The sequence below is a fragment of the Marmota flaviventris genome, chromosome 1 (assembly GCF_047511675.1).
Source record: "Marmota flaviventris isolate mMarFla1 chromosome 1, mMarFla1.hap1, whole genome shotgun sequence".
In the NCBI taxonomy this organism is placed as follows: Eukaryota; Metazoa; Chordata; class Mammalia; order Rodentia; family Sciuridae; genus Marmota; species Marmota flaviventris.
In genome coordinates this window covers 86,077,153-86,104,740 of record NC_092498.1, presented here as the reverse complement: position 1 = coordinate 86,104,740, position 27,588 = coordinate 86,077,153, and the positions used below count along the sequence as shown (strand labels likewise).

The 27,588-nt window shown below is 47.2% G+C and overlaps 2 protein-coding genes across 8 annotated transcripts in view; both read left to right on the top strand.

Moving 5' to 3' along the window:
* The window catches only part of Hoxa3 (homeobox A3), a 44,595-nt gene extending 17,216 nt beyond the window's left edge, over positions 1 to 27,379 (top strand). For 3 of the 7 annotated variants that reach the window (XM_071613881.1, XM_071613885.1, XM_071613890.1), the window contains exons 3-5: positions 8,058 to 12,501; positions 23,617 to 24,268; positions 25,656 to 27,379. In XM_071613881.1, coding sequence (XP_071469982.1) covers positions 23,737 to 24,268; positions 25,656 to 26,467 — 1,344 coding nt within the window. In that variant the 5' untranslated portion in view covers positions 8,058 to 12,501; positions 23,617 to 23,736 and the 3' untranslated portion in view covers positions 26,468 to 27,379. Of the gene's footprint in view, positions 1 to 8,057; positions 12,502 to 18,954; positions 19,890 to 20,456; positions 20,666 to 23,616; positions 24,269 to 25,655 lie in introns of those variants that run through there. The other 4 variants (XM_071613892.1, XM_071613891.1, XM_071613895.1 and 1 more) reach the window with 4 other exon arrangements.
* Hoxa4 (homeobox A4) lies at positions 4,320 to 6,371 on the top strand. Its single transcript, XM_027939659.3, has 2 exons — positions 4,320 to 5,021; positions 5,574 to 6,371. Exons 1-2 carry the CDS (start codon positions 4,391 to 4,393, stop codon positions 5,918 to 5,920), a joined length of 978 nt encoding a protein of 325 aa, XP_027795460.1. The 5' UTR covers positions 4,320 to 4,390; the 3' UTR covers positions 5,921 to 6,371.
* Positions 27,380 to 27,588: the final 209 nt, after the last annotated feature.

Below are 27,588 nucleotides of genomic sequence, written 5' to 3'. Positions count from 1 at the left end.
ACTGAATAACTAAACAATATTTTCTTTTTCATGCATTAAGTTGGTTTTAAGTGTTGATGCTGTTAGAATCTATTTCCTGGGGGACGTGGTTTTCTTTTCTATGTATTGACCTTGAAGTGATCAATGTAGGAAAGTAGAAGAGAAAGATAAAATTTTTCTAGGTTTTTCTTCTTAATTTTGGAGATAATCCAACTACCCAGAATGTAGACTATTGCAAGGATGTTTGAGATCATCTTGATATATTCAGGTTGATTAGATTTAACAGTGCCAGGTATGTTCAGTATTAAAGTAAATATTTCCCAAACACTGCCTTCATGGAAGTAATAAGGGTGCTTCTACTGTGCAATGTGTAAAGTTTCTACCCTGGCCAAGAGCTTGGAGCCAAATGGGGTTTTGCCAGATGAAATAGAAGAAAGGAAACAACTGTGGTGATTGCTGTTACAGCAGTACACACTTTACCACATCTGGGCTAGTGAAATGAAGAAAGTGGAAACCCCTCTTACTGAGACAATTCTATGTCTCTTGTAGAGGACCTTACTATTTATTGTATTTCTGGTTAAAACCATGTAACACACCTTAGAAACATTTTAGCTTTAATATCCATAGATACCTCCCAGCTAGTCTTTAAAGGGAAAGAAAAAGGCACTTGCATACTGCTTCCAGAGTATTCAGAGGATTTCAATATTTAGGCCTCTCATACAATCCTGGTTGAAATTCATGTATGATCTTAATATAAATGTTAGGTTTTCTGTCTGGGTTGTGTTCATTATTTTAAACTACTACAAGGAAATTACCCCCAAACAATTAATTGGTCAAATAGCTGGTAACATGTTGTTCCTTTACAATCATATGCCTCAGGGTAGGTGGGGGGAAGCCCTCAAAAGCCACCATCAGGCATTTTGAAATTCTACCATTCCCCAGTTTGCTTTAAAGACATGCTTCAGATAGAGAACAGTCTGGGGCTCTGCCTCTAAAGAACAAAGGACAAATACAGTCAATACATTCCATAACGTTTACATTTCCTTTGCTTTCCCCCCTTGGTTTTTCCCCCTTGGTTTTTCCTGAGAAGTGACCTGGGCAAAGCACCCTACTCTCTAAAAGACACTGTATAGACCTTTTAGAAGCGCAAAGTCCAAGGCCGAGGTGAACTTCAGGTCAGCGCGTCTAACAAATATGAAAATGTCGGCTGGTGAAGGGCGCGCCTTGTGATTTAACAAAGACTGTCAATGTGTAAGATTAATAAGAAACAAAATGCACACGGTGTCACTGTTCGGTCACTTTGAAACTTGGGACAGGGTTGCATTCAAGAGGAAAGGCTGTTCCAAACATATTCAAAATGATTCAAATCAGATTCAAACCAAGCTGCAAATACTGCCTCCCTCTTGCCCTCCCTTTCCCTAGGACTCCCTTCACTCTCCTTCTCCATCTGGGATGCGAGGACATGATGAAAAGTTATTTTACTTAATGGGATTTTAAGAAAGCTTTTGTTGGGAATATATGTTATCCCTGCACGTGGAAATGAGCAAATATGCTTACCAGTTTCCCAAGGAAAGGATAAAGATTTCACTCGGCTTGGGACTGGAGCCAGTTGGTGTGTGAAGATTAGCATGCTCCCTCTCTGCTCGATTTCAGGGCATCCCATCTTTTCTCGGGCAAGATGCTGCTGGTAAAACTTCAGGGCTTTGTTTTTCTTTCTTTCTTTCTTTCTTTTTTTTTTTTTTTGAGTTAGTATCTTCCTAGTTTTTCCTTTGCTGTCTTGGATTTTATGTAAAGGCAAGAGGTGATTTAGAATATATATACATATACGTATAATTACATATATACATATTTAAAAAGATTATTTGATTCAATGGAATTGTGCTATGGTTTTTGCAAAGGAAGATTGTGGAAGGTTCAGAAAAGGTACTGGGATTGTTTATTACAGCCATAAATCTTGCAGTAAAATGTCAAAATGTCGGTGTGTGAGATAACACTTGGTGGTCCTGGCTCCGTTTGTGTTTATGATACGAACCGCAAAGACAAGTTACAGGCCTTGGGGGATTCTGTGTAAGCCCATCTTCCTAAAGTAATAGAACCACACGAAACACATGCACAGTTAGCTGGTTTAGCTTATCCATATACAAACAGTGCCTGTGTCTCCTTAATACTTAAAAATAGAAATTTCATAGAAGGTTCTGAGGCTAAACAACATGAATTTTGTGTTTTAGTGTCCATAAATAATATTAAACAGACATAGTTAAGACCCTAATACTCAAGGTTGATGACTTGAGGAGAGCAAGATTTCCTTGTCACGATTTTTCTCCCCTTGAAGCTCAGAGAGCTCAGATTTGTAATACGTATTATCTATATGTATATTATTTATATTACATAGTTTACAATCTAGGTACCTATTATTTTTTTTTCTTGCTGGCAAGACATATTGGTTTAGGTTGCTGTATCACAGGCTAGATTTTCCCCCACTCGAGTCTAGAGAAGATGTCTAAAGATTATAATCAGCGTTGATTTTTGTCTGTGCCTCAGATTCCATTAAAAAAATTCAGGGTGCCTCAAGTCAATGGGCTGCACTTTTCACACACACATACACCCAATGCGGAAAAGCTCTTTATACCACTTCAGGAGGGTTCCAGTTAGAAAGCTAATATGATCCCTTTTTTAACCTCTTCTCCTAAATTAGTTTAAAGATTAGTCCCATATAATAGGCTTTATGTGGCTAAGCATTAAACGACTATCCATCAAATAGATATATTCTAGCATTTAGTAACTCATATGAGTAACCGATATAAATGAAGATAAAATTGACATTCTTTTTGAAGTGTCTCCAGGCTTAAGCTATAACTTTCCTTGTCTGCGTTCCAGACTCAGTTGTGAGAAGGCTGTTTCTACTGCTCTTTGAAAAATCAACTAAGGTGCACCAGCTGAAATATCCTTGCTTTGCCTGCCAATATGAAAGTTATTTTTAGAATGATGACTATGCTAGTTTGCACCGCTCTAATCTAGGCTGAAAATTGGAGGATCTAGTTGTGTCTGGTACTCACAAAAGGAAAAGTACACACTACGAATAAGGCATCAGTATTTACTTCAAAGATCAACATTAGGTGGAATTAATAAGTAATTTATTTGTTAATAATGGCATAATTAGTTTACCCATCAAATTTCAATTACCAAATGGCAGGCAACAGTCCCTTTCCCTCCTTTCCGGAGCTACTGATATCGTTAATATGCTAATTTTCAGCAATTCAGAAATTATAGATTGTTCTGTAAATATAACTCTAGTCTCAGCTACAGCCTGAAAAAGCAGCATCCAAAAGAGAAAACAAAATTCTTAGCTGGAAAAGACCCCTGGGGATCAGATCTGGCAAAGGTCTTATTCTATTTTAAGCTTGCTTTTATTTGGGGATTGTTCTGAAATAGGAAGTTATTTGTTTCAAAGCTCGGTTTTATGGAAGTGTTGCTTCTATCCATTCTTATCCTTGAGCCGTCGTCTGACTGCACAATCGCACTTCGTCAACTCACGCGTGTTTAGTTCTTAGGTTGACCCCTCCATCAAATAAGATGCTATTAGAAAGGTGGGTTTTGTTTTGTTTTTAATAAGGTAAAAACAAAACAGACTGTCTTAAAAGGAAAAAATAAGAAATGTCTGTCCGATTACACTGGAATGGCTTCGCTGTACACCCCTGTGTAGATTTCTCAGCTACACACCCAACCTTTGCAGCTCCTGCCAGTCTTCTCAAAATAGGGACGAGTCAGCAGGGTGTAGGAAAGGAATAAGCGGGTGGGAAAATTTGTCAGTCGGCCACGTTCATTTTATTCCAGTGCCATGATAAAAAACAGGATGCCCCTTGGTGTCGACGCCTTTTCCCTCCCGCAGCGGGCCTCGAACCTTGGAGGACGCGGGGCCTGACTGGGCTGGAAATCAGCGCTGAGTCTGCCCTGGGGCCTAGGCTAGAAGTAGGGCATTCGCGGGGCCCAAGGGAGCTACAGCCTGACAGGCCCTGAATTCCCTGCGGTAATCCAAATTGGGGGGCTGGAGGACCAAAGCCCCTGCTCACTCCCCCTCCCTGGGCCGGGCAGTGGTATCCATCACCCACCCGCGCGTTTCCTGATCCGGGTCCGCGCGCGCGGCGCGCCCATTGGTGGGGGAGTTGCACGTGGGGCGCGGGGCGGAGCGCGCGCGGGGCCGAGGCGGAAGGCGCGCGCGCGGGGGGAGGAGCGGCGCGAACTTTGGTGGTGGCGTCGGCGGGAGGGGGTGGGGTGGGCACTTGACAGCGGGGGGAGGGGAAGGGCGCAGAGGAAGGGGGGATGGGAAGCGAGGCAAGAGGGGGAGGGGCCTCAGCGAGCCCAGAAAAACGACAACGCGAGAAAAATTAGTATTTTTGCACTTCACAAATTAATGACCATGAGCTCGTTTTTGATAAACTCCAACTACATCGAGCCCAAGTTCCCTCCCTTCGAGGAGTACGCGCAGCACAGCGGCCCGGGCGGTGGAGACGGCGGCCCAGGCGGGGGCCCCGGCTACCAGCAGCCCCCGGCGCCCGCGACCCAGCACCTGCCGCAGCAGCAGCCCCAGCTCCCTCACGCAGGCGGCAGCCGTGAACCCCCTGCCTCCTACTACGCGCCGCGGGCCGCCCGTGAGCCCGCCTACCCCGCGGCCGCACTCTACCCCACTCACGGTGCCGCGGACGCCGCCTACCCCTATGGCTACCGCGGCGGCGCTAGCCCCGGGCGGCCACCACAGCCGGAGCAGCCCATGGCACACGCCAAGGGCCCGGCGCCGCACGGCCTGCACGCGAGCCAAGTTTTGCAACCTGGGCGGCAGCCCCCGCCACCACCTCCCCCGCAACACCGTGCTGCGCCCCCTGCGCCCCCGCGGCGCTGCGAGGCAGCCCCCGCCACTCCAGGCGTCCCTACAGGGGGCAGCGCCCCCGCGTGCCCGCTGCTCTTGGCCGACAAGAGCCCGCCGGGCCTGAAGGGCAAGGAGCCCGTGGTGTACCCCTGGATGAAGAAGATCCATGTCAGCGCCGGTATGTGGCGCCGCTGGGGAGGGGCGGAAGGGTGGGCTGGGGCCAGACCAGGGTTGGAGGGTCGGGACCGGGGTCAGGAGCGAAAGGCCCGGGGAAGGGGGCCTCAGGAGGGGAGCCCCCATCTGGCCCCGGCTGCTGGGGGATAGGGGTGTGTGCGCGCCAGGCTGCAGCCTGATCCAAACGTGAGAACCCTTTTGTACCCAGGGTCCCTTTATCGGGAGATTTACGAGATGCCAAACTGTTAGGGCAGTAATTATAGCCCCCATAAATTTAATTGCCCTGGCAGAGGCTTCGGGCCATGTGTCTTTGAAGCTTTTCTTCAGCCCCAATGCCCAGCACCATTCTTTATGGCTCTCGGGTGTTTCCCGTTGTCAATAGCCTGTGAAACATTTTCTTTGCCGTTTTATGTATCTTGCGTGAACTTGATGTCAGGTTATTATATAATGATGATGTCCAATTGCTCTTCCCCACCCTATCTTCTCTCTCCTCCTCCTTTCCCGCTCTTCCACTTCCTCCTCCTTGGCCTTCTTCTTCGGGGTTCTGGGCATTCAGTCAATCCCAGTTATAATGGAGGGGAGCCCAAACGCTCTCGAACAGCCTACACCCGGCAGCAGGTCTTGGAGCTGGAGAAGGAGTTCCATTTTAACCGCTACCTGACCCGGCGCCGCCGCATCGAGATCGCCCACACTCTCTGCTTGTCTGAGCGCCAGGTCAAGATCTGGTTTCAGAATCGGAGAATGAAGTGGAAGAAAGATCACAAACTGCCCAACACCAAGATGCGAACCTCCAACCCGGCCTCGACCTCTGCTGGCCCTCCAGGAAAAGCACAAACTCAGAGCCCACACCCTCATCCTCACTCTCTTCCTGGTTCCTCCACACCCATTCCCTCTTCCATATAATGTTCTAGAGACCTAGTCAGTTTCTTGTCCGTCCCTTACCTGTTTTTCTTCTCTCTGCTCCTGCCCATTTCTCCATCCCTCTCTCCCTATCTGGTTCATAACAGACACCAAAACAAAGCCCAACTTGGTGAAAAGGATAACCAAAAAAGAAGACATTACTCCCAGGAAGAGTGTGTGCTGATTGCCACCCTAGAGAGGACACTTGTCCAGGTTGCTGCTTGGTGGCACAACCTGCTGGCCTGGGTTTGTATACCTGAGAAGAACTACTTGGTATCGCATATATTTAAGATGTCTAAAGTCAGCTGGACATAACATACTGACTGGAGACAATGTATTTGTATATTTGTTGCAAGAGGAAAACAGACCTTTTCCCACCCTCTTTACCTCCTCCTTCTCCATTAGGGCAGCTCATACAAACGGTGTATTGAACTGAATAAATGAGTGGACATTGTGGGCCTCACACGATTATTTAATTCTCAAAATGTGTAGGTGTGATGGTAGGTGTGCCCATTAGTTTCCCTTCCTTGCATTTATTTAAGATATTGTTAAAGAGATACTGTCTTATTCAGGGGCACAATCTCCAGGGAGAGGGGAATGCATTTAGATCCATGTGCAACTGTATAAATTGTGATATGGCTGTATAGAAAGCCATGTGCCAAGAATAAACTTTGTTTTAAAAAACATTAAAAACTAAAAGATATGTGTGTTTCCTAAACTTTTCATTAAAAAATAATAATAAAAAAAAACTTCTGGATTGAAGTGTTTGCCCTTGCATGTAAAAACCTTGTAGATGGCTTGAGCTGTGTAACATAGATTCTGACTGATCACATAATTTGTGTGTGTGCGTGTGTGTGTTTTCAACTTGAGTTGAACTCTTGTCAGGCTTGACCCGCTGTGGAAATGTTCCAAAGAGCAGGAAGGCTCTTGAGCTCTGAGAGGGCTCCTCTTCTTCCCAAACTTGGCCAGGATTTCAGGTTTCAAGTCTCTGTAAGGCATAGAAACGTGTCCTTCCCTGCAATGAAAGGTGAAACCATGCAGTGCAGCAGGGGCCCAGGAGTTTCTGCAGCTGTTCTACACACTGAACTCTGAGCACACTTGGAAAGAAGTGGTCCCTTTGGTATTTGTTGCACCTTCCCGTTTAATCTGCCTGTTTCCCTGGAGATAAAAAAAAAAACAGTTTGTGCAAAGGGTTGAGATTGCTTTTCGTTTCTAGGCTGGTTGTAAGAACCTCATCACCAAGTATAGCTTGAGTATTTTTGTTCGCTTGTTTCTCTTTTATTAAAGAAGAGCTTTCAAAATAAAAGAGGTTTTCCCCAGTACATCCTCCAAAACATCTTCAGAGGAAATAAAAGCATAATGACACCCCAAAATGTACCTCAAGCAAAGTAGACCTGGAAGAGTTCACTGCTGGAATAAAGCCAAATTCTGAAAGGAGGGTCACTTTCCTCAAATGTTTTGGGATCTTTCTTCTCAATTCCTAGAACTAGATCCAAAGGTTGAAAATTAAAACTCACTTCTTGATCTCTATAACTCTAGTATTTGTATACTGAGTTCAGGTTGCACTCAAGGCAGAGAGTACCCTATAGAAAGATACAGAAATGATGATGATGCATACTGATGCAAGAAGAGTAAAACTGTCATCTGTCCTTGAAAAAGTGAAGTTTCTAGGTCATGAAGTAATGTAACAGAGATGGGAGCGGGTGTTCACCTACCTGTACAACATCTGAGGACTGTTAAACCTAATTTTCCATCAGCAGGGTACAGTATTGGTGCTGGTACCCCTTTCACCCCTGCCGCCTTGTGTGTGATATAAGCAGGGGTGATCTGTTCTTAACCTACAAACAAACCAGATTTGAGAGAGAAAAATGATAGGCACCAGTCTCTGAGGGGTCAAGAAAATTCAGGGGCAAACAAATACACCATGTCAGAAAAAAAAGAAAACTGGCATAAAGTGCATTTTATAAGGTGTGAACGGGTGCCAGGCTTTTCTGGAAGCAGTGCAACTGCTGCTGAAACTTATTAACCCTCCCCCTACTACACGCACTTGTAAAACGAAATTAAATCACGCTGAAAATAGCAATTTTCCCAGGAATCATTAATCACCTCATACAATAAATACTTCTTTGTAATTCAACAGCAATTCTGAAAGGCATTCTCTGGGAAAAGTCTGTGAAGGAGAGAGGGATCTTCTTGCAAATAATGTGGTCTCAGGCAAAGATACAGCATCTTGGTTGTCTGCTAAAAAAAAAAAAAAAAAAAAAAAAGCCTAAACTCTTGGTGGAAATTGAGTGTCAAGCTGCAAAACCTCAAATGGCAGATTATCATCATTTAAGGTAAATACTTATATTTCCTTTGTGGGGAGGAAGGGTTTGGATAATTTAGCTCCATGTTGGATATAGAGGTAAAATGGATGTCTTTCTTTCATTTGCTTTTATATCCAGAAAAGGAAGAGAGGACTGAGATAATTTTTCTGATATTCCAGGACAAAGTGGCACTTTTGCCCAAAATGTATTGATTATTAAGGTATTGGTGAGGTTTATAAAACCAAAATCATCGGAAGTAATCCAAATGATTATGCCATTTCTTTGCACTGTTTTGTCTGCTTCATGTTTGGCCTTAAAAGAAGCTTGTTATAACAGCTTGGAAAAATCTCACTTTGTGTTTCAAAATCCTGCATTGTCTGCCCTTTGCTAGGGCAACCATAAGAGTTCACTGAGAGGACAAATTTTCTATCTCATTAATTGTCTTTTTTAAAGGCAAACCATGCTAGCCCCTCAAACCCTTGACCTTTAAAGACAGTATTTTGTGTAAGCTCTATAATTCTCCTAACAAAATGACCCTTACACATGCTCTCCTGTTCCCTCCCTTTTTCTCCCTCCCTCCCTTCAATACACACTCATCTGCTTTAGTCACAGAGCCAAGTTGTGCATGACTTTGGAGATAAAAGTTTTGTCAACATCTGAAATCAACCTAAATAGGATAGGAGACACTTTAATGGTCACAGTTTGAATTAAGTACTTAACACTCTCCCCCTTGAAGAAAAATGGCACTTTGCAGGCTTTCTTCCCTGATTTTGCTGAAATCTACGATATACCCGGTGTTTTATTACAGCAGGAATTCAACTGTGACAGGCATAGTAGAGTACTTAATACCCAGGATGGAGCTCTTGGGAAGATTACCTAGATATATGGGGACAGGCCTACCGCAGTGTCTCTGCCTTTATATCCACCTGTCCCAAGGTGCCCCTTTCCCCCCACTTCTCACCCTTCTCCCCACAGGGTGGGTATCATCATCTCTCCTGCATCCACCTGTTCCCCTGAGCTTCCAAATCTGTTGTTCTTGTCACTGATGGCTATTTTCTAACAGTTCCAACACAGAAATAGATCAGGGACTCTTTAAAATAGAAGGAAAGAAAAATCCCAAAGAACAAATGCAATAGAAATCTGAAGCTCCCCATTCAGATGCATAGGTTCTGTGTACGAAATAGGCCACCCTCAGCCAGGCTTGGTCTCTACATACCTAGGCACACTCCTATGTTGAAGAACATAGGTTCAACCTTTTCCAAGTGCTGTTCCTGGCAACCCTTCTCTATATTACACACTGGAGAAAAAATGCTTTGTACCTCAAAGAGTATGGGCTGGAAACAACAGAAGGAGGAGAAGATGTGTGGTTTATCTCCTTGGTAGCATCAGGGAGGTGGCTGGGGCTGTCAGGAAATCTAGTCTGCAGCTTCTGGCTTGGAACTCTTGGCATCCTTCTTCTGAAAGTTCCAGACTTATGAAGCAGCCCCTTTCTCTCTAGGATTGATTTTTGAAGATGAAAGAGATCTCGAATTGAAAGAGACCTGGAGACCATTTTTGATCAATCTTTTCAATTTACACAAATGAGGAAACTGAGGCAGCTGAATAATCTCCCATCCTGATGTTCCTTGTGTAAATGAGTGGGTAGGTTGAGTAGAGCCTTTGCTCTCACGGAAGATGAGAGTAAGTACAGGCATTTTCCCCTCTGCTGAGGTTATTCTTCCAGGAATGGAAGGTATACATTTAGGCTTATACTTGATGTGCAAGGCCACAGGTGTGTATAGCCTGGAAGAAGGTAAGTTCTTGCCTGATGCACTATCAAAGCTGCCCTGGTATATTATGTAACCAAACTGCCCTACTCTTGGTGATCAGACAGGTGGTTGACTGCTGGATTCAGGATGTGATGGATGTCAGGGTGCCAGAGAGAGCAGTGGGTTCCCCACTGTCTACAATGCAGAATAACCAATTTTGTTTTCTCCCTTGTTACTTCCTCGGCAGTCACTTGCTGGATCAGGGCAAGGGTGAATGCACTCCTGAAGCCTGGGGAGCAAAAAAGCCAAACAAGGATCCTGGCTGCAGCTGATAAAGGTGTAGCGCCTGTTCCAGGGAGATATTGAAATTGTAATCTTTGAGATCACGTGACTCATTAAATAATTAATGCAGATCATCAGGAATGGATCGGAGTCGTCAGGGCCTCACTAGGAATGAATCTCTCAGAAGTGAGACTCCAACTTCCTATTTGATTTTTAAATACATAACTCTCAAATTTATCTCCAAAGGTTTTTAACTCCTTCAGGAAGGCAGGAAAGAACCCTTCAGCGTGGAGAACCAGAGCTGGCAGGCCCTTGCTGGGTTCTGGGGCTTTTCTTTTCTTCAGGGTTTCTGCGGGTCCAGGGAGCATACTGCATCTGGTGAAACGTGAGTTCGGGCTTGTGCTTTTTGCGGTCACATCCTGGCTTTCGTGATGAAGTGGGACGGATGCGCAGACAGTTGGTAATGTTCTGATTCTCGCTGGGGAAGGCTGCAGAGATACCACAGGACGGGCGCGCGGCTTTGTTCAATTTTCCCGGCGTTCATAAATCACCCGCGCTGGGCAAGCTAGGGAGCAAGCCAACGCCAAAAACGTAGAGAGGGGCCACAGCAGTGGTGGCAGCCATTGTAGAGCAAGAGACCTAGGCAACATATTTCTGTGACTTATTAGTCTAAAAGATTTATGGGGAACAACAGCCATGAATATCAGACTTGGGGATAAGGAAATAGCAGTAATAATAATAATTGCAATACTCCTAAGCCTGGAGCAGGGTGGTGGCGGTAAGTTGTGGCATAGCGTATCTCTTTCTGGGGTGAAGTTGAGTGGCAAAGTGCAAGATGGCTGAACTCCACCCTGCCCAGGGTCATACAGGAGCCCTAAGGACAAGGGCAGTCCCAATGAGGGCAACAGTGAGAGTTTGAACAAGAGAAAGGGGCCCAGCATGGTTTCTGAGTCCCAAGTACCAGACTAAGAGTAAAGGCTGTGAGTCTAGTAGTGGCAGAAGGCAGCTGCCAGTTTGCTGCTACTTGTTCAGCATGCTAGTGGGCTGTGAAGCCAAGGGTCAGGAGGCTTGTCTGCTATTTGGTAGTCCCTCTCAGTGCTCTCAGCAGGATTACATGGATGTAGGAGACAGTGGAGGACTAATTTTAACCAAGCTGCAATGTGGGAAGTTATTTAGGTCTGGATTAAAGAGGAATGGGTTCAGGGTTAGGGCTGTAGAAGCAAATGCCCTGCGGAGAGTCCTAGTAGAGGGTAGAACTTCTCACAGCCAGAGCCCAGAGCTCTGGGATGATTCTCTGCTCCTTCCCCAGCAACTCTCACCCCAGAAAGTTGGCTGAGGTCTCTACAACCCATGATTGCTGGTAAAAGTGTAAGAGAGTTGCAAATATTGTTACCAATGAGGTTGAAGCAGTACTACAGAGTTGAGCCAGCTTGTGGCTGTTGTGCAGGGCAGGGCAGGTCAGGTCAGGAGTAGGCCCTAATACTGGAATATTAATACTGCCCAGTGCCCTGGCTTTGCCCATTTCCAGCAGAAGTGTTTGGCTCTGAGAAGTGGGTGCTTGGGTAGTCCTGCCAGCCCACCAGAACCAAGAAGTGGCTGGTCTAGTACTTGAATGAACCTAAGGACAAAACCTCCCAAGACTGTCTCTGGTTTGTGGACTGAGCTGGGGTCTGATTTCGCGCCAACAGAAATGAACGCTATTAGTGAGGTTTCTGGAGAGTCTGTGATTGAATGCTTCCAGACAAGGCTTCCCTTTGTTAGCAAAAGAAAATAAAGCATGCATTCACATTCCCCAAGTCGGGGTGCCTGAGGAGCTCTCCCAGAGGAACCAATGCGACCAGCAAAGCCTCTTCACCTATCTTCCTTCTCTGTTCATTTTCTTCTCCCTCCTCTCCCAAAAAAGAAAGAAAAAGGAGAGAGTGTGGATGTGGAGATGGAGTATGTATTTATTTTACAGAAATAAATCACCATCTTCGGGCCATTTGTAGACTGGAACATTTCGAGCTATGAACGCGTCGCATGGACGAGTGCCCTGGCGACTCCTCCGTGTCGGCGTCACCCCCGGGGCCACCCTGGCGCCCGCGCAGGCCGCATTTCCAACTCCAATCTTCCGACTCCCTTTCTTCGCAGCGACCGTTCACCCTCTGCTGTTTATTTGTCCACAGACCGCCTGGACACCGGAAAAGGAGATTCCCTGAGCGCCTGGAGTTGGAGGCAATTCCTGGTTCAGATTTAAACATCTTTGGAGGTAAGCGTTCTGCCAAAACTCTTCCCAGAGCAGGACTTTGCACCAGGCATTTGGGAGGAGATTGTCCTTCCCAGCTCCTGGCAACTACAGCTGGTTGAAAGAGATTCTGGTCAATATTTAACTTTGGAGGAGTTTGGGAGCTGGCTTCTCTTTAGCTGCACGCCCCGACAATGCGGGACTTCAAGCAGACAAAGAGTCTGCCCTAAAGCCAGCAGATAAGCTGAAGGAGTTGAGCGGTTGCAGAAGCCAAAGATGGGGTGGAGGGAGCCAGAGGGGGTGTTTGTGTCTTCCTGTAAACCACACGAGGAACTGCAAGGTAAAAGCAAGTAGAGGCCATGGGCGCGGCGGCGGCGGCTGCGTGGGCTGCTCCCCTTTTCTTCCGAGGCAGCTGCACTGGGGCTGTGAGTTTGGAAATACCAGCACCAGCGCTGTGAGTTTGGAAATACCAGCTCTCGGTTGAGGAAACTTGTCTCAGTGCCTTGCAGTTTCACTGATTCTTTTGCCTATCCGTGAGAGAAGTCGCTGTATTTGAATGTGTAGGCCTTTGGAGCCAACGGGATCTCCTTCAGCTTTTCATCAGGGCTGACCCACGGTTCTTCCTACAGGAAAAACTATCACTTTCTAATCCTAGCATTTTCTTTTCCTATTTGGAACAAGGAAAAACTCTTTAAAATTCTTTTCAAGTTCTGACTTAATTTGTTCTCTTAGTTTGGGATGCAGGGAGGTAATTACTGTGGTTTATTACCTTGTAAAAGATCCATAAATTATGTGCCTGTTTGGGGGAGGGGCTGCTGGAATAGCTTTCAGAAGCTTGGTATGAACAAATGAATTTGCTTTATTGTTTCAGGAATTACTTATTTTAAAAGAGTTTTTGAAATTTTGTTTTCTATTCCTTAGGTCTAAGTGCTCCCTAAAATTTGCTCCCCAGATAGATATCAACTTGTTAAATTAATTGCAACATGCTATTCAGTGGTGGTATGGTGCTCTAGATAAAATTATTATTTTATCAGATAGGAAGTCAACAGAATAATAGTAATAATATTTTCTCAGCAACTGTATATCTGTTCATATCAAATATAGATGGAACATTTTAGGAACTTGCAACTCGGTGTGTATACATGATTTGCATTTCTGCAAACAACAGAACAATTGCAGGTATAATAGCTGCAAGAGTTTGGGGCCATGTGTATAACATGATACACATATCCAGAGAATCTGGAGCCCATTTATACTGCAGTTGAGACCACAGGGAATATCTCATGTTAAATAATAATCTATCATCTACACACACACATACACACACACACACACACTCAGTGGGCTGAGACCTGATGCTGAGTGGCAAAACCAATAGAGTCAACAAAAATGTTGAGTGTAGTTTTGATAGAGTTATCAGATTGCAGTATTTGAGTATAGATATAGCTAATCTGCTAACAGCCTTGCAAATATTGACTAAGGGTCTGTATCCTTGGTTGCCTGCTCCTTCCAAGCCAACTTTCTTCCTATTTTGGCTGGTGGCCTGGATCACAGCCTGGTCAAGTTGGAGGCTAGTGGGGTGAGTGGAGGGAGATTGGTAGCTGAGTTTTTAAAAGGCTTATAGCTTGGCTCCAGGAAAACAGAATTCAGAGTGGTGAAGGAAGACTCTCAGCTGTTAGGTCTTCTGTGAATTGCCCAGCTCAAAATCTGTCTTGTAGGGGTGGGGGGTGTCATTTTTACCTCAAAAGTTAAGTTCCTTTGGCTTTCCTTTTCCCTTCTCATCCTACCAAATCACTGCATCTCAAGTGCTTCATGTTAATTTTTAAACAGCAGTTCGATTATTAACTGGGATGGTAACTGCATAGAGGCTCTAGGATTGAGCTGAGATGCTTCTGGGCCCTGCTGGCATTAAGGTATTTCTCTGAAGCAGTACCAGTGCCTTCTGGCGTTGATTTATGGCCTCAAAAGTTTCAATTTGTCCAAAACTCTCCTGAGAGTTCTAAAGGGGGCCCCTTTTCATCTGTGGGTAGATGCTTCTATAGAAACTGAGGTGGGGGAAGTTGTCAGCAAGTGGGCAATACTTCCAAGTTCTTTCTAGGGTAGAGTGTTCAATGTGAATGAATGGAGGTTCATAAGGTGCAAGAGGCACAAGAATGAATGGACTAAGTCCTTGGGGGACAGGAGAATTCATTTGGAAACCAACCATAATCCTGTTCCCCATCTCCCAAATCTGAGAGAGGCAAGTTTTCACTTTGGGTTCTGACTTTTCAGCTTCTGATTTAGGTCAGATGTGGGAAAGGTCACATAGAGGTCCTCTTCCAGCTATACCACAAACAGAACCTTATGGCAATACTGCCACCAGCTTTGTCCAGGGCTTGCTTCTAAGGGCTTAGGTCTTTTATTGCCTGCCTGATTTGGACACCCCCATGACCAGGCACCCTTACTAGGGTGTTATGTTCTCATCAGACTCCTGTTCCCTTTCAAGGAAGGAAGGAAAGGGAGCATTCTGCAGCTGCTACAATTGAGTCCTAAGACTTAGAGATAACTAGCTTAAGACACACTCTTAAGGAACAAAAGAATATAGCTTGAGGAGCTCACTGGCCTTAGAGCACTCAAAGTTCAGAAACTAAGACCAGAAAAGGGAAACTTATTATTGACAGCTTGTGAAGGGTTGAAGTATTGAAACGAATGGGCAGTGTCACCAAGCAAAAGGCACAAGTTGGGGTAAAGCCTGGGGTGCAGCTTATTTATTTTAACCAGATTCTTCCAGAACAGAATTGGTTCAGTTCAGTTTCTGCTGATAGATATGGAGTTGTGTTAGGGGAGGGTAGACAGACCCTCCTGCAGAGAGGGTCACAAGTTGTCTTATAGGTTAGCACAAAGGACCCCAGTGAAGGTTGGTACTTTCCCCCCACCCCTCTTGTAGAGGCATATAGATAATTTCCCCTTACATTTTTCTTCTAACAATTTTATGTAACACTCAGCTATGCACTGAGTAAATGTGTAAGTGCAGATTTGGCCAGGGCATTATGTCCTCCAGATTTTTCAAAACTTTGACTCACTGCTTTAAAGCAAAGCATATCTTTGCTAGTAGGCGCCCATTGAACAGAACTGGCTGGACTTGGAGAAGAAGTTTTAACATTTTGTCAGGTAATCATAGGCCTTTTTTCGTGTCTCAAGTAGATATAGTACATTTTGTGGGTGTTACAAACTCCACTGGTCATGATAGGCCAGTTGTTTTCAGGCTTCTCTCTTCCATATTCTGGCCTGTGGGCCAGAGGAGACAGGGGACTTGGGAGTGCTGAATTCAGTTTGTCTGCGGTGGTAGGAAGGTCATAAGGAAAGTTAAGTGGACTCTCAGAATATGGATAGCATTGCTGTTCCCTCATGTTTGGAATGTGTTTTAAGAAATATAAGTGGAGATAAGCGCCTTGTGTGGCATGTCTGTGTGTATGTAGTGGGGGTGGCCCCCAGCATCCTACTACTTAGTACACTTACTGACTACTGGTCAAGGTCCCCCTTTTCTCTTCCCCCAAAGCTAAATGTTTGGCTTGGAAACCTAGTTCCTTCAGTGATTCCCTATTTCAAATAAAAGGATTTAAGTTGACGTATGACCACGTGAGCACATAATACAGCACATTATTGTGGCATTTGGAGCGAAGACCCAGGCAGGCTTAGCCTGTGATTACGTTTTCTAGATTCTCTACAGAGAGAGAGAGAGCTTTTCCCCCACCCCCACGTACCCACCTCCTCCTTCTCCTTCCCCTTCTCCGGAGAGTGCTCTTCCAGCGGGTTGCAGTTTTCAGTGCTCATGGAGCGGTTCTAGGAGAGCTAGCTGATGGGACTGGAGGCTACACCGAGAGGATGGAATTTATTTTAAGGTATTTCCGTTGATTGTTCATATCTAGAGTGAGTTATAGCTGTGAGAGACAAAGGTCAGGCGAAGAGACCCTGGATTATGGACAGGACCCTCAGCCTTTCTCTTCCTTTGTTTCTCTTTTGGAAACGAAACCGTTTGAAAGATTCCCAGTAGTACCTCAGACTCTGAGTTTAATTCCCTGGAAAATTGAGGGTTATAAAGAAAGGAATACTTGGGAGCTACTAGGTGGGCCCAGTAGTCTCCAGTATGGGGGTGGCTTTGTCCACTGCCAGGCTGGAGTCCCAGGAGCTCAGCCCCAAGCAGAGGGAGGGTCCTGAAGTGGTGGCGGAGCACAGAGCTGGAGGGCAAGACCTCATGGAAGGCGTGGGGGACGGGTAGAGAAGAAGGGAAATATTTCCTAGGTCAGTAGTGTTTGCCGGTGGGGATGGAGGGTTAGGGCTGACCTGGGAAGCCTGAGCAGATGCAAGAGGAAAATCGATGGAGGAAATGTACAGATGCGCTGCCATTTTATTGATGATGCTTCCAGCCACTTTGTTCAGTGCTGGGTTGCAGGGCATGCTTCCCCACACGCTGGGACCTAAGGAGCCAACCCAGAGGGAGCGCCATTGTTTCCATGAGCACCGAGGACCGAGCACTGTCTGCCTGGGAGGGATGGAAAAAGACAGCTCAGACCTTGGAGAGGCTAGGGGTGGTGGTGAGCATGCTTATTGCCTGGAGGCTGGGTTATTCTCACATTCAGAAGGGAGCTGGTACTATGTTTGGGTTTCATCGGTGTGTTCAGTGTGGGTGCTCCCTGAATACCCCCAAGCCAGGTTGAAGAGTTTAAGAACTGACCAGTGTGCCCTGAGTGGGACAAAAGTCTAGAGACAGAGTTATCAGGAAGCAGGGGCAGACATCTCTGGCTTCAGAGCCCCAGAAACAGAGTGGTTGCCAGGATGGAGGAAGATGAGAGTTAAACTGTGCATCCAAATTACAGGGAAAGCCTGAGCTAATTGGGCTTTGGGGACCCCACACTCCTGGGAAGAGTGAAAACTCCTTGAAAAGGTGGAAGAAATTCCACTTTCCTCTGTTCCGTGGAGCAGGAAAAAAGGTGCCTGTGAGGAGTTAGGAATTGGATTTGCCTCTTTTACTTTTTTTTTTTTTTTAATCTCATTTCCTTAAAAAAAAAAAAATAAAACCAGACTTCCCCTACTTGAGTGGAATTTACTTCCCTAGAACAGAAGGGTTGGTTGATTCTACCCTTCCCTATGCCGGTCTCTGCCGTAACTGTTTAACTGAAGCCATTTCTGGTGCTCTAAAACACCCCTTGGAAATAAAATGTAAGCTTTAATTGCTGTTCAATTACTTGTCAGCATTTCATATGATTTATGACCCAGTTCTGGCACATTTTTGACCCAGTTAAAGACTCATAAATAATATAGTTTCGCTAGAAAGAATGAGAAAGGGAATAGAGGTTTGTTAGAGGCATCTTTTTATTGTCGCTTCAATGCCAGCAAACAGAATAAATATCTAACGATGGACTCTTGAGCTGGTTCTATATAAAAGCATGCACAGTGAGAAGAAGCCAATAGCTGCTTTTATAGAGCATGGGTTAGTTTATCCTCCCAGGAAAGAACTAAAACCACTCCATTATAGCTAAACTATCAGCTATTTTAAAAAGCCGGTCCCGTTCTACCTTCAAAATGCCAGCCTCACTCTCACAGGCAAGTATAATTCCTCAATGACTTTTCTCCCCATTCTGAGATTTCAATGCCTCTTCTTGCCCACAATTACCCCTCACCTTCTTCCCTGGTTGCACAGGTAGCCTTGGAGCCGCTGAGGCTCTCTCACAGATATGCAGGACATTGCCTTGCATGGTAGAAATGTACCACCAGGCACCTTTGTTGCTCCAAGTACTCTTCTACTGCTGAGAAAATGTTTTCTTCTAGTCCCCCTGGAAGAAAAATTAGGAACCATGGGGACTTGAGGTGAGTTCCAGGAGCCATTGGGTCCTCTCAGCAAAGAGAAGCTTGGTGAGTTTGAAGAAGCCGGGTGAATTGTTGAGGGATTTGCCTAGAAAGGGCACAGCCGGCAACGGGTAATTTCTGAAGGCAAAAATATTTTCTTTTAAAAAACAATAACAAACCAACAAACAACTTCAGCCATTATAAATTATTTTCAATCATCTTGCCTGCGCTTGCTCCAAAGCCAATCCTTTGGATTTCAGAAGAGAAGAATGAGGCCCGCCTGCCGGGGTGCCAGACCTTAGTCTTTAAGTCAGAGCCCCACTTCTGCCTGCCGGGCCTGTGACTCAGAAGCCACCTAGTCAAGGGCGGGTGGAGGCCCTGATCCGAGCTGAGTTCCCACCCCAGATCTCCCGGGCTCCTGCCTTTCCTCAGGTCCAGTCTCCGTGGTTTGCCCGGCTTGGTCTTGGCGTCCTGAGAAGGTATGGGCTCTAGGAGCCCCAGCCTCTGCTTGGGCGCCCTCAGTCCCCTCGGCCCTCTCGGCCCATCCCGTCCCCTCCCGGGGCAGGTTCTCACAGAGAGCCGGCCTTCTCTGCAGCTGGCTTAGCTGAGAGGGCGGTGAGAGTCGCGTCAGCAGTTTGGAGGAGAAAGTGCGGGTTGATTATTGACCCACGCCTTCTTTCTTCAAATGCCCTATCCGACTCGGCGGGTTTGAAGAGAAAATGCCGCGGAGCGGATTTTTGCGGCTGACTCTCACCTCCTACGCGGCTAGCTCCAGCTTTCAAGTTGTGCCGCTGCAATATGCCATAAGGAGCAAGTGTTTGCTGTTTTGTGCTCTGTTTACAGCTTTGGGGCGCCGAGTCATAAATCTTGCCTGGCCATAAATGACAAAAACCATTGGTATGCATGAGGCCACCCTGGCCCAGAGTGCTTTTTGATTTCTCCCTTTCCCCTGGCTTTGTTTTTGCTCTAAGGTGACACTTTGGCTCCCTGACAGTTTAAACATACTACTTATATTTTTAACACCTTCCTTTGAGAAGGACCCGGCCATTGACGCCTTGGAATTGCAGGAAAGCTCCATTTCTCTCTTTTGCCACACTCATACATGTTGCAGAGTTTGCTTCTGAACCTATAGAGCTCAGGGAAGACTTGGGAGGAATATCATCTTTTTTAAAGTTATGACAATATTACCAGGCAAACTCGTGCCTTTTCTCAGCTCTCAGTTCAGTAAAGGAAGACCACTTTACTAACACGGGTTTTGGGGAGAGACATATCATGCATGTCCATTTGTGCTGGGGTCAGAGTTTTATCTGTCTTCCCTGTAGGTGAGCTTCGTGTCTGTACTATTCAGTGGGCACTGGAGAGCTGCTAGGCACCCTTGCTTGTGCTTGAGCCCAGACACTCATTTCACCCCGGGTCAAATGTGCCTCTCCCCCAGGACACTTCCCTCCTGCCTACCAAAATGCCAAGAGTTTCTGCTTAAAAATATCACCAAAGAGACCAGTTGGCTCTTGAGAAGGTCTCTGGAGAAAGGCCCTATCCCAGCACCCTGAAGATTGGCTTTGGGGTGCCTGGATCAGGAGTGGCAGGTGAAGTAAACTCCCAAACTCTTGGGGGAACTCATTTCTGGTTCTCTCTTTACCTTTACCCTCACCCCTAACTGGAAATGACTAGGGGAGAGGGTTGTGTGGTTTCTCAAACGGATTCCTAAGAAATAGAGCCCAGCAAGAGAGCCCCTTTGTGAGAGCCGTTCGTCCTCATTAGCATAATTTTCCTAGACTTTAGTGACGCCTAGGAGCGAGGAGAGGGAGGGGTGGGGGGAGGCTGCCCTCCTCCCGCCGCCGAGCTCCCTCTCGCTCCTATCCCTCCCCTCGCCTCAGCCCCATCCCCCACGCCGGCCCGCGCTTCCCCTGCCGCCTTGGTCTTCCCTCCCGCCCGCCCCCAGCACCCCCACCGCACCCCCGACCAGACGTTGCTCCGCGTGTAATATTCATAAGAAACATACCCAAGTCGGTGCCACTAGCCCAGGCAGAGCCCGGCGCTGCGCTAGCGCTTATCTCCTGGCCGCGGCTGCTGCCCTCAGAAAGGGCAGGGGGCGGGTGTTGTGGGGGAGGGGTGGGCGGGTGGGGTGGGTGGGAGGGGGGTCCAAGCCGCCCCAGTCCGCCCTGGGCGAGCCGTGCCGGAGCAGCAAGGCGACCACGCTGTGTGCGGCGGCGTCCGGGCCTTGGGGTCTCCAGCCAGCCCGCCGTCTCGGCTGATGCTGAGGGTCGGTGCCCATCCCGCGCGAGGGGACCCGGCGGGGCAGCGGAGCCGGGCTGGGGGCTGGAGCCCGAGCCTGCGCTCGCGGCGCTCTTCAGAAGTTAAGGTAAGCAGGGGCACAACCGGCCGCTCTGAGCGCTGAATGGCGGAGTTTACGTCTCGGTGATTTATAGCTGCAGACTTAAATCTCGGTTCAAGAAGAGTTCACAAGCCGGAGCTTCCTTCCCGGCAGTGACTGATACCCTTACACTTTGAGTTCAGGCCGCTTTCCCATCCCCGCCCCCACTCACCCCTCTCCCCTCATCTCGGCCTCAACTTTTCTGAGTCGGGAAAGGAGCTAGGGGGCAAGGGATGCAGGGGCTCTTTCTCGACGATCTTGTTCAAACTCGGGGTGAAAGCAGACTAAGAAAGGGACTGGAGTGGAAAAGGGGGCAGTATCTTGAGGAAGGAGGTCGAATTGGGGCATACCTTGCAGAGAGACAATAGCTCTTGTTGCCTGCACTGGATTTAGCCTCCTTCAGCTCCTGCACCTAGGGGTTATTGTCCAGAAACAGATCTTTGCAGAGGAAACTCCCTTAACTCCCAATCCTTGCTTGGGGGGTACAAAGCAAAGTTTCCTGGCTGGCAAATCTCCAACTTCTTTACTAGGTTGGAAACTTTGGGGGCTGAGTTGTGGGAGAATTGTGTGAGGTCCAAGGTGATTGCAGACCTCAAACAATAGGAAGGACTTTGGTGGGATCTTGGTGTTGAATGTATATTTTAAGTTTATGGGGGCTGTCATATGCTCTTTGATTTTTTTAAAAGGTATTTTCGTTATTTTACAAGACAATGCACAACTTGAAGAAAAGGCTTAAGTAAGCTGCAGGCCCCTGATAATGGATTAGCAAGTCACTAGAAACATTGCATGTTCAAAATTAACTTAATTTTGTTTTATCTAATATCTTGCTGTTCAAGTGTCTAGAATAATTTCTTGACCTGACGTTTTTTACACAAGTCTGGTATCTAAAAAATTTTATAATGCCAGACATTAACACTGTCAAATGTAATAGGAACTGTTTTCAGCGAAAGAACAAGAAACCAAGACAGTAAATTGCTATTCAGTTTTAAATTTTACTTTATCCTTTATTTGCTTTCCACCATGGTATCTGTACCTGCTTATCTATTTCCAAAAGAGTAACAGTACTCCAGGGCTCATGATTATGCACAGTAACTCCGGATAAGTGATGCTTTAATTTTTAATTGAGGTTCTGGAAAATTAATTGTGCCTGTTTTCCAGATGTTGGTCAGATTGTTGGTTTAATAATGAAATCTAAAGGAGTCCATTATTAAAAACAAAATTATAATCATCCACTGGTAGATGCTTATTAAATTATTTTTTCTAGTTAACATCTGCTATCCCTGGAAAACTTGAATAATTCTGGGATTTAATATACATAGTTGGGGCATGAAGTGTATACCATTTTCTTAAAGAATTATCATTACAATGTTAATAGAGGGACTTACATTTTGAATGTGTGATGTGTGTGAATATATGCAACTCATATGGAACTTTTCTTGTGAGAGCTAGAGGTTAAGCATGTAAAGGTTGAAAACAAAGAGTAAATGTCGATTTCATTTCTGCAAACTAAATTAAAAAGGGTTAAGGTTTTCACTTGCTTTTCAGATTGTTGTTACTCCTCACCTTTTCTTTTCTTTTCTTTCCTGGTGGTGTTGGAGATCAGGGACTCTTGCAAGATAGGCAAGTGCTCTACCACTGAGCTACATTCCCAGACTTTAGTGTTATCCTTTACTTGGTGTTTCTGAAGCAGGTAAATAGACCAAGTAACAAATATCAACAACAGCAGCACACAAAGATCAGGGAACTCTGGCAGGATTTTATGGCTTGTGCTTCCATTCCTCTTCCAGAGCCAAATGACCCCCATACATCAAATTACATAGCAGTTTCTAAGACAGAACCTATTATCGTTAAGTTGGAAAGAGAGTTCAAGCCGTGGTCATGGAGATGAACGCTGGTTTTTCAGGTTCCTGGTGGGCTGTTTTTTTCTCTAATCCATCATGTTTTAACAGGTAGAATTTGATCATTGCTCTGAATAACAGCACCTCAGAAAATCCAAGACAGGGGGATCTGGGAACTTGTAACTGGGGAAAGGAGGTGGGGGTGACTTGCTGCAAAGTGCCTGAGAAGTAGCAGAGGAAAAGAGTAAAGAACTGTCCATGATTTGAGTTGTGACTTGCTGGATAGGATGATGTTGTTGGTCCCTTCCTAACATACACACAGACCTGTGTTCCACCCAAACTTTTATCTCTGGGCTTCTTAGCCACAGGAGCTCATTTAGAGGAGGTGGGTCCTATCCCTGAACAAAGGTAGATTAACTGCCTAAAAAGCTCAGTTTCTGAAATCCAGCCTGGTCAGATAAGGCAATTGCTTACTGTGTGTGTGTGTGTGTGTGTGTGTGTGTGTGTGCGCGCGCGCGCGCGCAGAAACCTCTCTTGAGGACAGGAAGATCCAAGCAGGGGCTGGATGAGGAATAACCACATCTTATGGCTCTTTTTGGCAAGTGTCAGTACTAAAGTGGGGATTCCAGGAAAAAGCGGGAAGACCCCCAAGCTCCCCCTTGCCTTCTGGCTGGTTCTCCAAGATCCAGACAAGGGGAGAGGCTTGGGGCCTCTGGATGATAGTAAAGGGACAGAGATGAAGGGGCACCCACGTTTCTTTCCCCCCATCCAAAAGAAAGATTACAGTCTTGTTCTTTCCAGCCTACCAGGCCTTTCTTGTTTTGGACCTCGGCTCCAGAGACTCAGCTTCCAGCCTCAGTCATTCTCCTTTCTCTCCCCGGAAAATCCCCCAACTCCAGACGCAAGTTAAGCAAATATTTGTAGCTGCCAGTAAATTCCAGCGGCTTTTTATAGTGCGGCTCCCTGCGCCCGGGGCCAAGTCGTGCTGCTAAATATTGCTGACCACTTTTTCTTTTATGGCTTTCATGTCACTTAGCTATTGAGAGTAAGATGGATTTGCGCGGAGCCCTCACCGCGCTGCGCTTCTCGCCCCCCTCCCAGGTCTGCGGCAAGCGGCCATTGGCGGCGGAGCGTCACGTGACCTCGGGGGCGTGCCAATGTGCGCCCTTACGGGTGTCAAGCCCCTGTCAGAGTGTGCGATCAAGATTGTGAGACAACGCGATGCAAAAAGCGACCTACTACGACAGCTCGGCGATCTACGGTGGCTACCCCTACCAGGCAGCCAATGGGTTTGCTTATAATGCCAGTCAGCAGCCATATGCGGCATCCGCCGCTCTGGGCTCTGATGGCGAGTATCACAGACCTGCTTGCTCACTCCAGTCTCCCGCCAGCGCCAGCGCAGGGGGCCATCCAAAGGCGCATGAACTGAGCGAAGCGTGCCTGCGCACCTTGAGCGGCCAGTCCAGCCAGCCCCCAGGCCTGGGTGACCCGGCTCTGCCCCCACCACCACCCCAGGTTGCACCCCCTGCCCCACAGCCTCCCCAGCCCCCACCGCAGCCCCCTGCACCCACCCCTGCGGCTCCCCCGCCCCCTTCTTCTGTCTCCCCTCCTCAGAATGCCAACGGCAACCCCACCCCTGCCAGCGCAGCCAAGAGCCCCCTGCTCAACTCGCCCACCGTGGCCAAACAAATCTTCCCTTGGATGAAAGAGTCGAGGCAAAACACAAAGCAGAAAACCAGCGGCTCCAGCTCAGGTAAAGGGGTGCTTTCTGGAGGAGGCTCTAAGCCACTTCCAGCCACAGCCAGCAGAGTGTAGAACATTTCCAGAAATCCACTGCTCCCACTCTCCTTCCTTCCCACCTCAAAGTTTTCCAGAATCTTGGCAATTTAAGGAGGTGATAAGGCCTCTGTGTACCAGGAACCCCCAGACACAGACCTGATGGGAGTCTCTCTGGACCTCCCCAAGAGCAAGTGGAGACTAATGAAGTTGGAATCCCTCCATTTCATTTTTGGAGTTCTGATCTCTAGGCAGAACCATCCTCAGCTTCACGGTTTCTCTTTTAGCACAGCTCCTGTATTCTAATGAAACAGTGACATCCTCCCCATATTGAAATGTGGCAGAATAAAAGCAGGCCTAGTCACCCTCCAAGTCAGATTCAATGCTTTGTCTATGATCAGAGCCATTTTTGCTCCAGCAGATGGAGTGGCTACCTCACCTCTGGGAAGGCTTTGCTCAGACTTAGTTACAATGAAGGCAGCCAGGGATTTCCTGGGGGAGGGGATTCAGCTTGTCATCTTAATGGGAACCACATGGGCCTCCTGGAACTGGAGGCCAATGGAGGAAAGGCCCCAGGCCTTGGGCTTCCTAGCATCTTGGCTACCTTTGCCCCTGCCCTCTCTAGTTGCCAGTGCTCTGCTCCAAGCCTGAGCATCTGGGGCCTCCAGAGCCAGGATTTGGGGGCCAAGGAGGACAGGAGGGCATAACACTTGTGGACAAAGCTCTAGTAGGCTGCTTAATGACATGGGGAGCTCTAATGGATAGGTCATCATGAGGGACCTGAGCCTCCCCACCAGAAATGGATAGCATCAAGGAGATCTCTTCTGGGCAGAAGCCTTTCAGTTTGGGATTTTCACTCTGCCCATCTCTGGATAGTTGGAGAATTGGCCAGTTGAATCTGCTGCCTCATCATTCAGTCAGCTAAGGAGGAAAAGAAGGTTTGGAAGTATACATTAGGTGTCCCAAAGTTACTGGATACTGGAAAAGAATGATGATGGTGAGACCTGCCCACAGGAAATCTTGTCTGATGGGCCTAGAGGACCAGTAAATGTGTCAGTGCCAGGAAGGAAATACAGACCAGGAAGGCTAGTGGAGATTTCTCTTCACCTCAGTGGAGATTTCTGTCCACATCCCTCTTTGAAGAAGCCTATAATTTGTTCCCTGAAACAAGCTGAAAGAGGGACTAACCACCTACACTGTTTCCCCCACCAGGAGAGAGGACAGCACCTAAATCCTATTCCTCTTGGGGCCCTAACAGATGGAGGGATCTTTGGGTCCTGGAGAAAGAGAGGCCAGGCTGGTTCAGGAGCTGGGCGGGGCCATATGCAGCCCCTGACGTGCTCTTCCTCTCTCTGTCCTGGCAGGAGAGAGCTGCGCTGGTGACAAGAGCCCGCCTGGGCAGGCTTCATCCAAACGCGCACGAACAGCCTATACGAGTGCGCAGCTGGTGGAACTGGAAAAGGAGTTCCACTTCAACCGTTACCTGTGCCGGCCGCGCCGGGTGGAGATGGCCAACCTCCTGAACCTCACAGAACGCCAGATCAAGATCTGGTTCCAGAACCGCCGCATGAAATACAAGAAGGATCAGAAGGGCAAGGGCATGCTAACATCATCGGGGGGCCAATCTCCAAGTCGCAGCCCCGTGCCTCCTGGCCCTGGTGGCTATCTGAACTCTATGCATTCGCTGGTCAACAGTGTCCCATATGAGCCCCAGTCACCCCCACCCTTCTCCAAGCCCCCACAAGGCACCTATGGGCTGCCTCCCGCTTCCTACCCTGCACCCTTGCCCAGCTGTGCCCCACCGCCACCCCCACCCCCACAGAAACGCTATGCAGCGGCAGGGGCAAGCGCAGGGGGCACTCCTGATTATGACCCGCATGCTCATGGCCTGCAAGGCAACGGCAGCTATGGGACCCCACACTTACAGGGAAGCCCCGTCTTCGTGGGGGGCAGCTATGTGGAACCCATGAGCAACTCCGGGCCGGCACTCTTTGGCCTAACTCACCTCCCCCACGCCACCTCTGCAGCCATGGACTATGGGGCTGCTGGGCCGCTGGGCAGCGGTCACCACCACGCGCCAGGGCCAGGGGAGCCACACCCCACCTACACGGACCTTACCGCCCACCATCCTTCTCAGGGAAGAATTCAGGAAGCTCCCAAGCTCACCCACCTGTGATGGTGGGCTGGGGCTGCGTGCCGGGAGAGTCCCCCCCCCCCCCACCTTTTTCTTTCTTCTTTTTTTTTTTTAAATGTTTTTCCTGCCCCTCCCTTTTCTCTCTCCTTCGCTCCCTTCTCCCGCCCCCCCCCCATTTTGTTTTCTTTGGTAATGCATTTTTATTGTTTATGTGACGTAGCAATTTTGGTTGCTGGAATGGCTGTCAGTATCAGTAGCGATATTTATCTCTTCCCGCCCTTCGCTTGGCCACTGGCCCTGCGCCCTTTACCTTCTCCACTCTTTGATCAGAAACAGGGTATATGAACAAATTTTCTAGTCGAGTTTTCAAATGTGAATTTGTTCGTACTTTATGGTTCCCGAGGGGGAGCGATTACTTTTTATTTTATTTTATTTTTAGTTTTTTAAATTGCACTTCTTGTAAAGAGCGAGAAAAAAAAAATCAAAGGCGCTTTGAAACAGGGGCTCCCTGTACAAGGATGACTAAGTGTACGTCTTTCCGTGTGTGTATGCTGGTGAACAGTCAGATTTATTTATATTTTTTTTGCAAGCATTGAATAGTCTAAGTTTTAAATATTATTTATCCCCATCCGTTCGTATTTATATTAAAGAAATTCTGTACCCTGATTGTTCAGAAGGTTTCTTGGGCCTTTTGTTCAATGGTGTATTGGCGTACTTATAAAATTTTTATTTGAAAGGGAAATATAATTCCTTGATAAAACGGTAATGATGCAATAAAACCAGAGAGGATCCAGCGTTTGAAAACAGTGATTTAGGTTTGTAACATCCGGCAAAACTGAACAACCAATCTGTAAACGCGAAAAATGCTGATTTGTTTTGAGAGTTCTACATTCCTTGCTGCTCACATTCTGAGAACAAAACAAAAAAAAATAATAAAGTTTTTATTCTGATTAACATCCGTGTTCAAAAGGGGTTCTTTGGCTGAAGATGGGTGTCTGCGTGGACTTCAGGCGGAGGCGAGCTGGCGGAGTAGGCCGCCACCGCCTACCCAGCTCCTTGGGCTTGGGGCCTGGCCGGCGGCTCGCCTAAAAGCTCGGCGAATATTCCGGAAGGCAGTCGGGGTTCTTGGTGGCGGCAGATCTGGAAAGGCTGTGTGGCGGACC

Coding starts and splice junctions, on each gene's coding strand:
- Hoxa4 (XM_027939659.3), top strand. CDS start 4,391: ATGACCATGAGCTCGTTTTTGATAAACTCCAACTACATCGAGCCCAAG. Junction 5,022..5,573: donor GAAGATCCATGTCAGCGCCG/GTATGTGGCGCC, acceptor CTGGGCATTCAG/TCAATCCCAGTTATAATGGA.